This window comes from Protopterus annectens, chromosome 16.part0 (assembly GCF_019279795.1).
Source record: "Protopterus annectens isolate FY-2018-M chromosome 16.part0, PAN1.0, whole genome shotgun sequence".
Taxonomy (NCBI): domain Eukaryota; kingdom Metazoa; phylum Chordata; order Ceratodontiformes; family Protopteridae; genus Protopterus; species Protopterus annectens.
The window spans coordinates 7,660,600-7,677,141 of record NC_056750.1 but is presented as its reverse complement, the minus strand read 5'-3'; the positions used below and the strand labels follow the sequence as shown (position 1 = coordinate 7,677,141).

Sequence of the window (16,542 nt, the reverse complement as noted above, 5' to 3'; positions counted from 1 at the left end):
ATCACTCTACTGGAGAGACAGAGAGAGAGTGAGAGAAAAACACTTCAAGAAAGTTCACAAAGCTCAGGGTTGTGTTACAGTGGAAACAACATAACAGGTATGTGAAACAGATATGTGTTTACTGGCATGTAGTATATGGCATAGAATAATAGGATGTATACTGTGAAAGGATGTATATGTGCCATCAGTACATGTTCCTGTAATGATGTGCTCAACAACTGCATTGGACAGTAGTATTAGTCCCTGTGGGCAGTGGGACATACCTGTCAAATGTACAGACCAGCAGTAAATGGCAAGGATGTGGCCCATGATATCTGTGTTCTGTAAATTACTGTGGCCAATGGCTGGTGGGGGTATTAATACCACCATGATAGACACATGGGTGAGAGACAACACCACCTGTAGGACAGTCATGTTAAAGTGTAGCATAGCATGCCCACACTGCCATAGCTGTATAACATGCTTATCTAAAGTTTGCCACCATATATACCCGCATAATGTTAGTCTGTGTTCACATGTGACACCTGTCTGTGTTGCAGCAAGACAGAACAGTTCAGCTGTGAAGTAAAGAGGGCACATGAGTGTGGTCCAGATGTTCGTATACACCCCACATACAGATACATATATGGGTGATACATATTCACAGCTGTGTATGTGTACAGAACCTTGAACAGTTATACATTTATATAGGTATATAAACAACACAAAATGATATCTACACATATAGGCACATATGTATATATACATACACACACACATATATATATATATATATATATATATATATATATGTATACAGACAGATATATGTGTGTATGTATGTCGATATATATATATATATATATATATATATATATATAGATATATATATATATATATATATATATATAGATATATAGATATCAAAATATATATACATGTCAGTATATTTCCCCTGCCATGACATGTGTGAGGGAACATCACAAATCAATACACAACATACCTACACACCAGTACATGGCTGCAAGATGGAGTGTAGAGTCAGGTGTGTAACCCATGTTGCGAACACATTGCAATTGTATGGGATGGTGGGGTATAAATGTTGGTGAAGGGTATTAGGCACATATTGGTATGTATGTCTGCTTGGGTGACAAACAAGGCAGCATACAGGGCTGGTGTATCGCACATGTGGTGGTTAAACAGTGTGGATGGGTAGTTATATTTGGAATGTGGAGGCCATTGAGCCTCCACATGAGAACAAAGGAAATATGGTGCGCACCCATGGACAGTCACGACAGCATCTACATGGACATAAAGGTGCCTGGGCTGTGTGCTGGGCAGGAGGGACATGCATGTTGAACCTTGTGTATATGTACTGCATGCCTCCAGGTGATGCAGCACATACCCCATGTCACTGTGGACCTCCCTATGCCCAATACTCGCAACCTACCTGGGTGACAGACACATGTTTGTGTGTGCTCCATGGGGGGACACCATCCCTTGAGGTGGTTCAACATGAAGGTAGTGATGGAACAGTGGAAAATGAGGTTCCATGGTGGGCCACAGATGTGATGTGGACTGGTAACATTTGCACATTAGGTTGGCGTGGTGTTCCTGCTGGCAAATAACCCCTACACATACTGGTGTGTAACTGTCATGGAACATATGTGGGCTGTAATAGTCCACACAATCCCAGAACATGTCCAACAGCATGCATATATATCCCCAATACTACAGAATGGCAGATGTGTAGCAATCACATAGCAGGCTTACCACATGCATATGTGGAAACATAGTGGCAGTGACAATGGCATGCAGGTGAAATAGCCTGTAACAGCCCTGCAACTCTAGTGTCCCCACAGGGAGCATGTCTATAACCACATAGCAGAAAGTGTTGTACAATACAATATATGGCCCAATGGTACACATACCGGACACATACCACTAGTGTAGTGTGAACATTATGTTGGAGCTGATATGGTGGCGGGAGACTGATATGTGTATTGTATTATGGTAAACTTGACATATGAGTTGCTCAGACATATTTTCATCATTATGTCTTTCAGGGAGTATGGCACACTCGAGAAACCCCGCATACAGTGCCGCTGAGGAGGAGATCATCATCACCAGCATGATCCACAACTATCAGCTGCTCTTCTCATGGATAAGATGGACCAGCAGGAGAGAACAGCCATGTGGACTGATGTGGTCCGCAGGGTGAATGAGGTGGGGTTGCACAGCCAAACCAATGAGCAGGTCCGCCACCATTGTAGTGACCTCCTCCGGCAAGTACGACGTTGCGCCGCTGCCCTGCATGGTGACCACCTTGCAATGAGGGGGGGACATAACATCCATCCCCCCTCACCAGAGTGGAGGAGCTGCTAATCAGCCTGGCAGCACCTGTCCGCCCACAAGAGCTCCAGACATATACGGTCATGGAAGTGGGTGCTACTCACACACCACACACTGAGCATGCAGGTAAGGTTTCAGGGCATATCAGTACACTACTGTATTGTATGCATCTGTACAGGTAGACCATGGATGTGTGAGATGTGGGGAATGTTGCTGTGTAGTACCGATAAGCAGTAATGCATAAACTGTAGTACTGTGGACGTCAGCTGTTGTACTGTAATATTGCAGCCACCCTGTAGCAATGCCACAGCTGTGGACACTGACATCAACTCTATCCCATGTTATTGTAGGTACCTCTGGGATACCAGCAAGGCAGCGGCCAGATGTCGGTGAGTATGGTTTAAGGTTATGCTTGGCAATTCACTGTGCATGTTATAGCTAAGGTGTAGGCCATGTACACATCTAACACACCTACCCATAATGCATGATGTACATGTTCACTGACACAGCACACACCTCACTAAGGGGATTACCAGCCTCAAACACAGGCAATACACAGTCCATTTCAGACAACTGTGGCTACACTCCAGTGCACTTTGCCCAGGCACAGCTGACATCTGCCCAACATACACAGCTATGTCATACACAGACCAGTTGAACATGCTACATATAATGACATCCCACTCCCTCTGCTAACACATGCTCCAGGGTCCTAAACCTAATCAACACATTACACAGAACATACTGGAGGGATACGGCCCTATCCTGGGGAATCACCCCACTCTGGAACAGACTACCCATACATGTCAGGCAATACTACTCATTGGCCCTCTTGACAGAAACACTTGGCAATTGGATGGGGAATGAGGAATACACCCTGGATAGCATGTGTGTGCCACAGCCTGACAGGGGCACAGGGGAATAACATCATTGGGTGGTACATGGCAGGGAACCCCTGTGGCTGGGCTTATACATGCCCCAGGACCAATAGAACAGTACTCACCTATGAACCTATGTGTACCACAGGCAACAACAGCTAGGGCCCAATCATGGTCAATAATGGTCTCTACACTCACCATAGGTACAGTACAATGTATCTGTGGTTCGTCTAATGGTAATTTACCACTCGTACATGCACCACTGATAATGACTTATGTGAATACACATCAAGCAGTGACTAAACAAATGTCCACACGTGATGCAGGAACACACAGAGGCTGTGAGCAGCAGTGGAAACTCACCTGACACACAGATACACATCCCGCAATGGTGTGCACACCTGTGAGGTATGGTGCACAGTACATGCCAGGGTGCTGAACAGATGCACAGCAATGCTGTGGACATGGGTGCAGTGGGTTCCAGGGGGAGGGCCATCACCTACAAACAGAAGCCAGGCATCACAGCCATGTATAATGTTGGTAACAAGGATTGACTACAGTTGCACTGCATGCTGTTCAGCCCCACATGCCCTGCATGCTGACATGTGTGTAATTACAGATATGTGTGTGATACTGTACTGCACCATCGCCTGCTATTGTGTCTATTATGGGGATGCAGGAGCTGTCTGTAGGTGCTGTCTGGTTTAGTGTATGGGTTGCCATGTATGTCGACTGCATGTGTGTATGTCTGTGTGTGTGGCCATGTCTGCACACACACGTGTGTGTGTGTGTGTGTGTGTGTGTGTGTGTGTGTGTATTGTGTATGTATTTACTGTTTAGAGGTGTTGTGCAGGTTTTACAGTCTGTTCCCTGTTTTCCCCTAACAGGTGGTGAGGTGGGGCTGGGCCCCCCCCTGCTGGGAATCTGATGTCACTGATACAGACAGTGACCATGAAGATAGGTGTGTTGAGGCACAGGAATGGTCATCAGGGCCTGCAGCTGGGCCACCAATTGACAACGCACATGTAGCCACACCCTCCACTCACACAGTCACACTGCCTCTAAACACCTCATCACCACTGGCCCTAGCTGACAGCCTACGGTTGGCATGGGCCAGGACAGTGTGGTATCTATGGCATGTGTGTCAGGACACAGCAGCCATAGCCAGATGTCTGGCGGGGTATCACATAGGCAGATGTGCAGGGGTGCTTGTAGGAGCACTGCTGGTCATCATGCACCTGGCAGATGTGCAACCGCTATTTCAACCACACGCATGTTCCAAACTCTCATGGAGGCACAGGCACGAATGGAACAGTACACCTGGCAGGGTCTAAGGGCACAGAGGGCTCATCACACCTCTGTAACTGACAGCATCCATGAACTAGCAGGTGCCATCCGTAATTACACCAAGGTCATGGATAGACGGTGGGGTGAGACATTGAAACTCATCCAAAATGCCATGTCCATGCATCAGGATGGGCGGGACGGTTGCGACGGCCACATGGACATAGGCCACAACATCAGCAGCTGGAGGTCGCAGTGGACGTCTGAACAATCACAGCCTCTCCTGCAGTGGCAGTACCAGCCCCAGCACTGTGGGGGGGCTGTCCACAACCCGTTTGAGTAGACCACGTGCACGTGGCCTGGCCAGTCTCAGGAGGGACCTGGATCCAATGGATGTCTGTCAAACTTGGGGGACAGTACTCAGTCTGGCTCTGTACCTGATACTGCCTGTAGCACCCCTGCCAGGCACAGGTCCCATGTCCATGGCGGAAGATGGTGAACTGCAAACCCTGTCAGGTACAGTCTGCAGCTGTCTCACAATTCCCTGTATAGGGCAGCCACATGGAAGAACTGTGTGCATGCAGACACACACACATAAACAACAAACCTTGGGCAACCACATACCTGCACACACATCACCAGTGGCCCATAACAATACTCAGCCCCCTCACACACACATGTTGTCAAATGTATGGCTCAGCCTAGGTCTCTGGCAAACCAACAACACACCCTGTGCATATGATTATACCTGTGCCACTGCCTGACATCCGTAACATCAATGCAGGGACAGGCTAACATGGTTCTGAAGCACAGGGTGACTGTACAACAGTGTAGCAATGGAATGATGTGTAGCATGTTGTCAGCAGTAAAGTAAAATGCTAATATTTTGGAAGGTGTAGCTGTGCAGCCATGATGCATCCTAGCTTTAATTAACAATGTTGTATTGTTGTCACCAGTATCTGTTCAGATTGTGTTGTGTTTGTCCATGTGTCATATGGCTGATGGGTGTAATGGTGTCAGCAGGCCTTCTACAGTAGACACCAGTAAGTGTAGTGGGTGGTACACATGCCATGGCTGGGTACAACACACAGTGCCTTTGGTTAGAATGCAGTACAGGTACAGGACTGTACACATGGAGGTATGCCCCCATGCAGGTAACACATCTGTTGCACATGTAATCCCACCAAGACAGGACAGGCACAACCACACAGTGCTATATATATATATATATATATATATATATATATATATATATATATATATATGTATACAATCTGCAATGTGGACGTCATTGAACACGCTAACAGCAGGGTGTATGTCCCTCTCCCCACTCTACTGCGATCCTCACCTAAGTAACATGTGTGTGCCAATGCTGGTGGCATAGCCCTACCCTTAGGAGGGTGTGAGGCGCTCAACTACTGTGAATGGTGTAGACAGCAACTAACAACCTGATTACATACAATGTACAGTATTACAGACAGCTGTGTGGGGGGATAGATGCAACAGTAACTGCAATTATGGCAGTCGTATCCACAACAGCCACACCCAGTGAGTTACAGCAACCCCAGTAGTGCTGAACACTTCAACAGTGTGGAGGAGGGCATTGACACATCTATGACCTGTGATGGACTATATGCCCACGGGATGGCACCTGTGGTATATTGGTATATGCCAAGCAGTCCTGATGGAAACATATCCTGTGAAAGGAGGTAGATCCTGTAACAACTGCACACATTCCTACAAGTGGGATGGTGTACAAAAGCCTGCTATGATGTACATCAACATTGTGCACCTCCTAACCCTCATCTACACTTGTCATGATTGGATTGAGGAGGTATACCGGGTTCAGGTTGTATTCTCTGCCTTTGACAAGTCCAACATTGGCAGGGTCCCATGTGTTGAGATAACCAGTGACATTGGCCATGGGTTCATTGTTGGTATATTCCATGTCCCTGCAGACCACGGTCATCAGGCTACCAGGTAGTAGTTCCCAGCTGACATGGTGGGTTTGTGGATGTCCTTGCCAACATTGGTGAAACCATTGTCAGATGTAGGGCTATTGGATTGTATGAGGGATCCCAGCTACTTACTGCACCTGCCCAGGGGGTTCCCCCAAGCATGACATGTCACTTGACTGTACTGCATGATATGTTAGTAATGCCAGCCTTACATCCTACAGGTGGGATGAATTACTGTTAACATGTACTGCCCTTGTCATATAGGGTCCTGCTTATGAGATCTGCTAAGGTTGGTACTGTATTGCAGGCCAGACGTATTTAGCTGGGGGGGATACCTACCAATGCCAGATGTATGTTGTTTGGGTCTTTCAAACCCATCAATGGTGCATATGGACATATATGTTGTGATTACAGTGCCAGTTCCATCTACAGATGTATGTCCATATATGTCTATATTGATATATATGTCTTCACCTTTGACAGAGGGACAATCATTCCTTTGAATGGCCCTTTCTGCAAACAGAAAGGACTAACCTGTTATTTCTTACTGCACCACAGTTAAGAGAACTGCAGTTCTAAAGGCACCTTCGCTGACACTCGAACTGCAAGTTTGAATACATATTGTAATGGCGGGGGGCATAACTCCCTGCACCCCCCTCTGGGGAGCCGGGCCCCCCACAACCCCCTATTGTGATATAGGAATTCCTAGCATGCAGTACAGTGGGTATAGGCAATTATTCTCCATCCCCACTATATTGCATGTGTGGATCAAGTCCAGGTGGTTTGTACTGCAGTGCTGACCTTTGTGCTGCACACCGACAGGTAGCATGCTGTGTCTGCAGGGTATATATCAGTCATTTCGCATTGACTGCTGCTACATTTCTGCTTAGCTGGGGGGGACACCAAACTGTTTCTACATTTCTACACAGGGGTGGGGGGGGCACACCTGACTGTTACTATAAATGTACATAGGATGGTGGGGCACACCTTACACTTTTACACAGTTGCTAGGACTGTACTGGGATGTCAGGTACACCATTTCAGTCTGTAGTCTTACTTATCGTGCTGGCTAGAGGCATACCAGTGTACTACAGATCGTAGCTTTAATTACCTACATATTAGTTTCTGACTTCCTAGCCTTCACAACTGACATCCAACTGACTGGCCTGTTGTAGTCTGTCTGTGTAGGGCTGGGGTACAGCATTTGTTTGCGTTTGTCTACACCTATCCTGCTGGCTGTGACTGTTGTTGGGTATGTACCCCCCCCCACTGACTGGCATGTGTTTGTCACTTACCTTGTGGGTGTCCCAGTATTGAGGGTGGTGATGCAATGCTGCCTATGTCGGATGAATATAGTACACTCCCTATACATGGTTGAGCACAGGTAGTGTCATGTTTGGCATCCCTTTTACTGTATGTGCGAGTTGGAGAGAGGTGTCATTCCCTGGGTCCCTACTGTGTCAGTGCATGTGCTATGCGTTGCCTCTTTGCCAAGGCCAGGGCATACTGGGCATGCCTCCTTCTGCCTACTGGAGCAGGCTCAGGTTGTTCCTCCTCCGAGTCACTCTGCGCCTGTGCAGGCCTTGGCACTGGTGGGGAGCTGTGTGGCCCTGCCCCATACTGTTCCTGCTGCAGATGTTTCCGCAAGGATCACATTGTGTAGCATGGCATATACAAGGACAATTTGGATACATGTAGTTGGTGAATACTGTAAGGCTCCACCGGATGTGTCCAGGCACCGGAACCATGACTTGAGCATCCCAAACACACGCTCTATTATGATTCGTGTTCATGCGTGTGCATCATTATGGATTTCTTGTTCGGGTGTGTGTGCATTTCTGATGGGTGTCATCAGTCATGGCTCCAGTGCATATCCAGCATCCCCCACTAGGTGACCGTGTGGGATGTCCTCATTGGTAAATTTCTGGTACATCTACATCAGATGCCAGATGTGGGAATCGTGGTAGCTTCCAGGGCAGCCAGCACACACATTCATTATTATGTCCTGGGCATCGCACACAACCTGGCAGTTGATGGAGGGGAAGCCCTTGCGGTCAATGTAGACCCTACCCCGCTCACCTGGTGGTACTTTAATGTGTATGCGCATGCAGTCTATTGCACCCACTACCTCAGGGTATTCTGCTATCTGGTGGAAGAGACACATATTGCTGGCCAACGCCTCACGGTTGATGGGGAAATATACATGCTCACCGATATGTGCTGACTTGGCATCCCGGAACTGGTGGAGTACCCTGGATGCTGATGCCTGTGAAATCCCCATCATATCCCCAGTTGGCCTTTGGAAGGTACCTGTAGCTAGTATTGTTAAGCCTACACATACCTTGGTATCCACTGGGATGGGTTCCCCTCTGTTAGTTCTGTGTGTGAGACGTGGCCGGTACAGCTCAACAATTTGCTGTAGGTGGTCCCTGTCCACCCTATAGCGCTCCACTATCTCCAGCTCATGTAGCCCTTGGTAGGTTACCCTGGGTCTGTACACTCTTCTCCATATCCTCACTGTGGGTTGCTCAGCAGCATTCACATCCTCACCACCCTCAGCCTCTTGCACATGCTGGTTTATGATAGCAAAAGCAGTCTTTAACATTTTTTCTCTTGCTTTCGTTTTGCAAAATTTTCCCATCTGTATACACTGGTGGTGCAGAGATTTTGGGAAAAACAAGGGGGAAAGGTGTTTGCATAGTTTATAGTAGTGTGCTGGGCTGGGCTGGTCTGCTGCCTGTGTAATTGGCTGATTCTGATCCATTTCACCTGTCAGCTAAGCTAGTTCTCCTTGATTACCTTCCTACTGCTGTTTTCCCTTTTCATTGCCTCCCTGTTTAAACCCATGTGTGCGCCGCGCAGAGTGCTCATATGTGCACAGAGCTGCTTTTTCCTGGTTTAACTTCCTTTTTCTTCCTGTAGAACCTGATACGCAGCACACACACCTGCTTACATTTTGTAAAGTGTGCTAGGCAGGTTTAGACACACCCCTAGCTTAGCTGTGCTAACCGAGGAGCAATCTCGAGCCACAGGTCTCCAATGCGCTTACAGTATGCCTGACACACACCCCCATGATGTCACCTATATCCTAGTTTTGCACCCAGTTATTTGTACTCTTATGCTCTTGGGACCTGCCTCACACCCTGGGAAAATCTGGGATTCACTAACCTTTCCCTTATTTGCATAGGATTGCCTACTAATGCATAGTTACATGTCCCACACTGAGCCTCCCCCCTTAGCAACCACTACTCACTGGTCAAGTTGTCTTTTGCCTGCCACTGACTTGCATGGCAGAATACTGATTTTTGTTAGAATGCTCATTTTCAGTTTATTTTATTATCCCCCCCCCCCCCCGATGCCGTTTGCGTGCCACTGCCCTATGCTTACACAGCCGAGATTGGTGAAAAAAAATAAAAGTTGTTTTACTTATTTTTTTTTTACAGTTTGCAATGCCAATGGCCTCAATAATATGCAGCCTTTATTTGGAGCTGTCATAGCTCTGTTTTGGAATTTGCAGAAATGTACTTGGTTAGTAACAGTACATTTCTGCAGATTGCACTTGTCTTGCGCAGACTATTGCAAGCTTCCTGGATTGCAATATCACTTCATTTGCATGGATTTCTCTGGCAAATGAGATGATTTGCATACCAAGGCTTAGTCCGTGCAAAATTAGTGCTGGAGCTCTCGTGCACGCCCCTGCCGGCTGTTCCTGGATCACATGGCAGACATATTGCTTGCGTGAGCTACTGCACTCATCTTGCACTCTGTGCAGGCTTTTGTGAATCTGGGGGATTGTTTTTGTCATGCAGAAAATAAATGGTTAATAGACAGAAAATAAAAGAAAAAGATACGTGATGATGTAATAAAATTCATATGGAAGAAAGATGAGAAAAAAAAAAGATTTAAAGAACTGGAGATAAATAACCCTATGAAAACAATTTAAAATAATATCCAACAGAATAATGTAAAAACAGTGCAGCATGTGTTTGATCAAGTACTAGGTAACTGTGTGTTCGTGGTTAAAGGCAAAGAAGTAACTGAGATGTTAAGAATGGTTAATGAAGTAATGAATGTGCTACTGCAAAGAAATAGAGAGATAAGAATACTAACATTTGATGTTGCAAATCCCTTTGATAGGATTAGTAATGAGGCAATGTGGAGAATAACTGAAGTATATCATGTAGGTGAAAGGTAAGTTAAAGTCATAAAAATATGTTAAGAACATTCTTGGTTGAGAGTAAAAGTCAATGGGTGGCTTGGAAAAAAGTGATGGTAATAAATGTTATAAAGCATAAATGTAAATATGAGTTTAAAAAATGCAGTATGGGTGTTAGATAACAATAACAGTTACAGTACCAATATCAATGTAATATGTTGATGAATTGGTTATAGTTGTGAAAAAATAAAGTATGGATGAATGAAGAAATGGTAAGAATTGAAGTATTGTTAAAGTAAGACTGCAATTAAATAGAACTAAAAGTAAATGATTTGGTGTGAATTAACAAAATTAAAGGTAATAGAAAATAAATATATTAGGAATAAAGATTTGGTGAATATGAAAAGATAATGAAAAAAAAATGACTGCATGGTAGAAACGTTTTACTCTGTTATTCTACAAAAAGTATACATATTAAATACATATGAATTATTACTACTGACGAACACCTCAAGTTTGATATCCATATTCAACAAAATATAAAGAAAACCCACCAAAAGCTAGGTATGCTGTACAGGAACAATCGCTTTCTCTCCAACTCTATTAGGCAAACTCTGGCCACTACTTATCTTCTTCCTTCCGTATTATACGGAGCCCCTCTCCTAACTAAACTAACCTGTCCTCCTCCATTACCTCCAAACTAGAAAACTGCTGCAATAAAATCTCTAAATTTGCCATCAAATCCAAACATTCCACCCATCATTGCCTTACTCTACAATCTCTGAATTGACTAGAACTCATAAGCTACCTAGACTACCTCCAACTCACCACTGCACACAGACTTGTATTTCAACCAACAAAATGTCCCGCTCTAACAAATATCCTTCCACCTTATACCCCTAACAGAACTTTCAGATCCGAACATCAAAACTTAATTTCTATCCACAAACCCAAACGTCCTGCTGGCCAACTTCTCGTCTCTTTCTCACTAGGCAAGAAATGGAACTCACTCCCTTCCACTCTAAGAACTATATCTAACTCAGAAAACTTCAAAACCTGGCTTTTGAAACACCTGCCCACTAAATGGAAATGTACCTGCCTTCACCCTACCTAATTCTATCTAAGTATATGACCCCATGAGGTTTTCTCCCAGGTTCCTAAGCTCTCTATAACTCCCATAGCTATTTTCCTTGGAAAACAGTTTCTTCCTTTTGTTGTAAAACCTGTTGATAGAGGATGTCCACCAGACCGGTTTGTGTTTCCTTGAGGAGCAGATTTTAGTTCTGTTGGGTAAGGCTGAGTCGAAGAAGTTGTACAGGTGCTTGTATAGTGCATTGGCGTACTGTTCAGCATTGTTTTTTGCATCCTCTGAGGGGGACGGGAGTGTGAAGCTACTGATACCACCCTTAGGAGGTTATAGTCAGCTTTTGAGAAGTTTTTTAGCCTGGTTATGCCAGGGGGGGTTGCATGGGATAGGAACTCTGAATGATATCACCTAATCTCACCAGGGAAGAATGTACTATGGGAGTGGTGCAGTGGTCACCCATGTTGGTGAGAACCAAGTCCAGAATGTTATCTCCCCTTGTTGGGGATGAGACGAGTTGGACTAGTGCATTAGAAATGATGAAGTCAAGTAATCACTGGGTGCGTGCATTAGTGCAGGAATAGTTCACCCAGTCTATGGTGGGTTAGTTGAAGTCACCAAGGATCAGGGTGTTAAGGAGTACCTTGATGGAGTCAACTAGGTCAAGGTAAGAGGAGTGGGTGTCTTGACTCATGGAGGGGAGTCTACAGCTGGCTATACCTCGGATGGGTGTCTTTCCAACTGTCAGTTGGACCTGGAGTAATTCCAGTGCATCATGCTGGCAAACCAGTCTGGCAGTGTGCCTGTCCTTAATGAAGACAGAGACTCCACCACCCTTAGTCCTCCCAACCTCATTTTGGGTCAGAATGTGTTGAATAAGGTATGACCTGGTAAGGCAGAAGTACTCTCCACAGCCCTGAACCATGTTTTCGTGACCTTACAGACATCGGTATCTTCCAGTGCAAGGTGAGTACATTGTCAAGTTAAGTCTCCTAGAGTTAAGCAGCATGACCTTCAATTTGCTTTTTGACAGATCTTTTTTGTTGGAAGATTTGTCTATTAGACATTGCCTAAAAAAGGCACAGTGGGGAAGGCAAGGGCCTTGGCCAGGATCTGGAATCTCAGGGGTGACAGATGGAGGCCATCTCTGGCAAAGCATCGAGGCCTGTCAACCATGTCATCCCAAGCAGGCAGATACTGGATCCCCTTGGAAAGACACCAGGAACTAATCCAATTGTTGAAGTCAATTATATTTTGTTGATATTATGGTATCATTCTTGGTGAAGGTAGGATGCTGATTAGTGCTAGGGTCATACCTGCCTGGGACACGTATTCTGACAGCTCAATCATGTCTCTCTTCATACAGTCCAGGGAGGTACATCTCAAGTCATTCACCCCAACATGTACAATGACGGAGTTATACTTGTACCTGCTGAAGAGAGACTTAAGTGCGTGTGTGATGTGGCAGATTCTGGCACCTGACAGATGACTGACTGTGACCTTCACCTTGTTGAGGCTGGTGAGGGGGACATTGGTGTATCTCACAACTGAGTCACCAATGACTAGTATGTTTGATTTACTGTTATGCCTTATGGGCTACGTTAGTTTATTTCTATGCCTTATGGGCTGTGTTTGTGAGACACTGGTGTGCTGTCTGCTGTGTGTGAGGTGTTTGGTGTTGTCTCCTCTTTGTCAGGAGTACTGACTGTGGCATGAGAGAGCATGGATTCCAGGTTACTGATGTAGATGCATTTCTTGCAAGTAGAAGAATTATGTGCTAGAAGAAGAGGGCTGTCAGTGAACATGACACAGTTGCTACACTGTATAAGTATGCCCATGTTGACCAGGCTGGCAGGAGAAACTGATGGGAACTGCCCAGACATAGTGTTCTGAATACTTGGTGGATGTATGGAGAAAGGGTTTTGATAAGGGTTTGCCCACAATTATACACCTGTGCAAGCCCTTGGACTGCTTCTTAAGTTATATACATACATATTGATCTACAGGTTTATTTTGTGTTTTTCTTTTTTTTTTTCAAAGTTGTATTCTGTAATAATGTTATATGAAGTAAGAGAAATGGGAACATGGGGTTGCAAATAGTGTAAATAGTATTTATGAAGTAGAGTTTTGTACATAATGCAACTAGTATAAATAGCATGAATAATGTAAACAAAGCAACCCCTACTCTCCGATAACTGCCATGGCATCTTTTTACATCTCAGGCAGATGGGGCCTCTGTTTAATGTCTCATCCAAAGGACAAAATGATTGAATCAGTCTAATAGTGTGTTGTGATGTGTCTACCGTTGCACACATGCAACTAGTGTAGTTTAGGGTGTAAATATAGTTTGAAAGAAAGGCAGAGGACTTAAAAAAATAAATATAATACTACTCTATATAGCAGTAAGATATATATATATATAAATATATATATATATATATATATATTTATATATATATATATATATATATATATAAATATATATATATATATATAGGTTCACTATAGAATCCCAAAATACTGAAATCCCGAATTTCAGTATTTTGAAATTCTATAGCCGAAATCTTTAAATACCGAAACCCCATAACCGCAAAATTTAAAACCACGAACCTACAGTGCAAATACACCACACACATACACACAATCTCCCCCCACAATCAAACAAACAATCCTACACTACAGACAAGTAGGGGGGCAAGCCTCCCTGCACACCCCCCCTACTTATATATACTAACTCCGAGATCGCACAATCACACACATAAAGGTTACTCACACACACATTTCACAGCCCCTTGCACACACACATCACAGCCAAAACACACACTAACATACACTAAAGCCCCTAACCAACACACTCATATGTACTTACCTACACTTACACCTATGCATTCACACACCGCAACACCAGAAGCTCCGAACTTCGGTATTTTGAATTTCGCGCTTCTGGTGTTTTGGAATTTCAAGGCTTCGGTATTATAATTTCGAAATACTGAAAGTCGGGATTTCAGTATTTCAAAATTATAAAGGGAACCCACATATATATATATATATATATATATATATATATATATATATATATATATATATATATATATATATATATATTTTTTTTTTTTTTTAAGGGTGTTAGTGCAGGGAATAGTGTGTCATGTGATCTTGGCTACTTGAGCAGCTCAGTCAAAGATCCAAAGATCTTAAAAGATCTTAAACATCAGTCCTTTTGCCTCATCTCTCAACTATCTTGACTAAAGGTACAGAACAACAGCAAGCTCATCTGGTGCTGTGTGTTATTCCTGCCCCCTAAACAATTTTAAATAGGTGAAGAGCAAAACTGAGCAGCTCTTTCACTTGAAACTGTAGTAAGCTGATTACTACAATTGTAGCAAGCAGCTTGCTACAGTCAAACTGTAGCAGAATTCCAGAATTTCATAAACAAATATCAGTATTGCACTCCCACACCATCTGCACCTTCCAACCACCACTATCTCTGCCCCCTACATAGCTTCACGAGCAAAAATAAAGATTGGAGAGTGCTTAGCTAATAAAACAGTTTGGTTTAATATTCAATGCATGCCGACAGTTGACCAATAGACCACTCATTGCTTACACATGGAATGGAACACCCAGATATCCACATCTGTTAACATCAGTCTCTAGTTATGCTTGCCTTTGTTAGTGTGTTACTGTGCTTTTTTTGGAAGCACACTACATCTAAGAAACTTGATGGTGCCAATCTATGGTTTTACAGAATAAAGCAGACGATGGGAATTTTTTTCATTAAGTGCTTCGCTCATGAAGATCACTGAATAAAAGCAATTATTATGTGACTGCTACTTTACCCATATCCTGTGTAACTCCTAATCAGACAACAATGTCTAAATAAAATTAGTTATTGTTAAATGACAAATGTAAAGCTTTTAATGCGATGCTCTTTCAGACTTTCTAGTACTTAAAATTCCACATTAACTGTCATCTATGATAACATTATGTAGAAAAGGGTGGAGCATTTTATATTGTAGAATGGTGCTTACCTGCAGTGTTAAGATAAGATTTTCAGTTCCTCTTCTCTGTTCTGATTGTCTGTCTTCCTCTTGCTTACACAAATTTTCCAATTCTACAACATTGTCAGGGTGACCAAGTGAAGGTTTAAGACTATTCTTGTTTGCAATCTACCCAAATTACAAAAGAGAGAAAATTCATTAGGCTTATTGGCTACACATTTGTTGCTTACAGGCTTTTCAGACTACTGCACAAAGGATAAGGACATCAATGGGGAAAAATTAAACCCCTTTTACACTTAACTCCACAGTAACAGAACACTTCCATTAACAGATAAACCTCATAAAGACATGTGCTCAAAGTCTGATATAATATGCTGTTCCTGATCTACCTCTAACAATCTTAGACTGTAGCAATCTATATTATATTACAGGAAAATCTATAAGTAAATGTATTTGCACTTTCCCAACTAATTCTGCACCCCTGATGTCTAACATATGTGTGTCTCAGTGCGTGTTTGTGTGTGTGTGTGCGTACACACACACACACACACACACACACACACACACACACACACACACACATATTGTGTGCCGTTCATGTGGATGAAATGGAGATGGTTGATTTCTACTTCAGTCTGCATCATATCAAACTTATTTGGTCAATGTATGTAGAATAATGTGAAAACAGATCATCTGTATGTACATTTGAATGTGTGTTTATGTGTGGGTGAATATGTCAGCATGTACGAATGTGTTCATGTGTTTGAATGCATGGGCGTGTGTGTGATTGTATGCATTTGTGGGGTGGAATTTGGGCTCCAGATGAATTGCTGGTTGTTGGTGCAAGATA

The 16,542-nt window shown here is 43.8% G+C and overlaps 1 protein-coding gene across 1 annotated transcript in view; it reads right to left on the bottom strand.

Annotated features, from left to right (window-relative positions):
* Positions 1-16,542, bottom strand: part of CCDC180 (coiled-coil domain containing 180) — a 2,826,277-nt gene that overhangs the window by 174,245 nt on the left and 2,635,490 nt on the right. Inside the window, exon 32 of the mRNA XM_044058396.1 lies at positions 15,723-15,860. Coding sequence (XP_043914331.1) covers positions 15,723-15,860 — 138 coding nt within the window. The remainder of the gene's footprint in view (positions 1-15,722; positions 15,861-16,542) is intronic.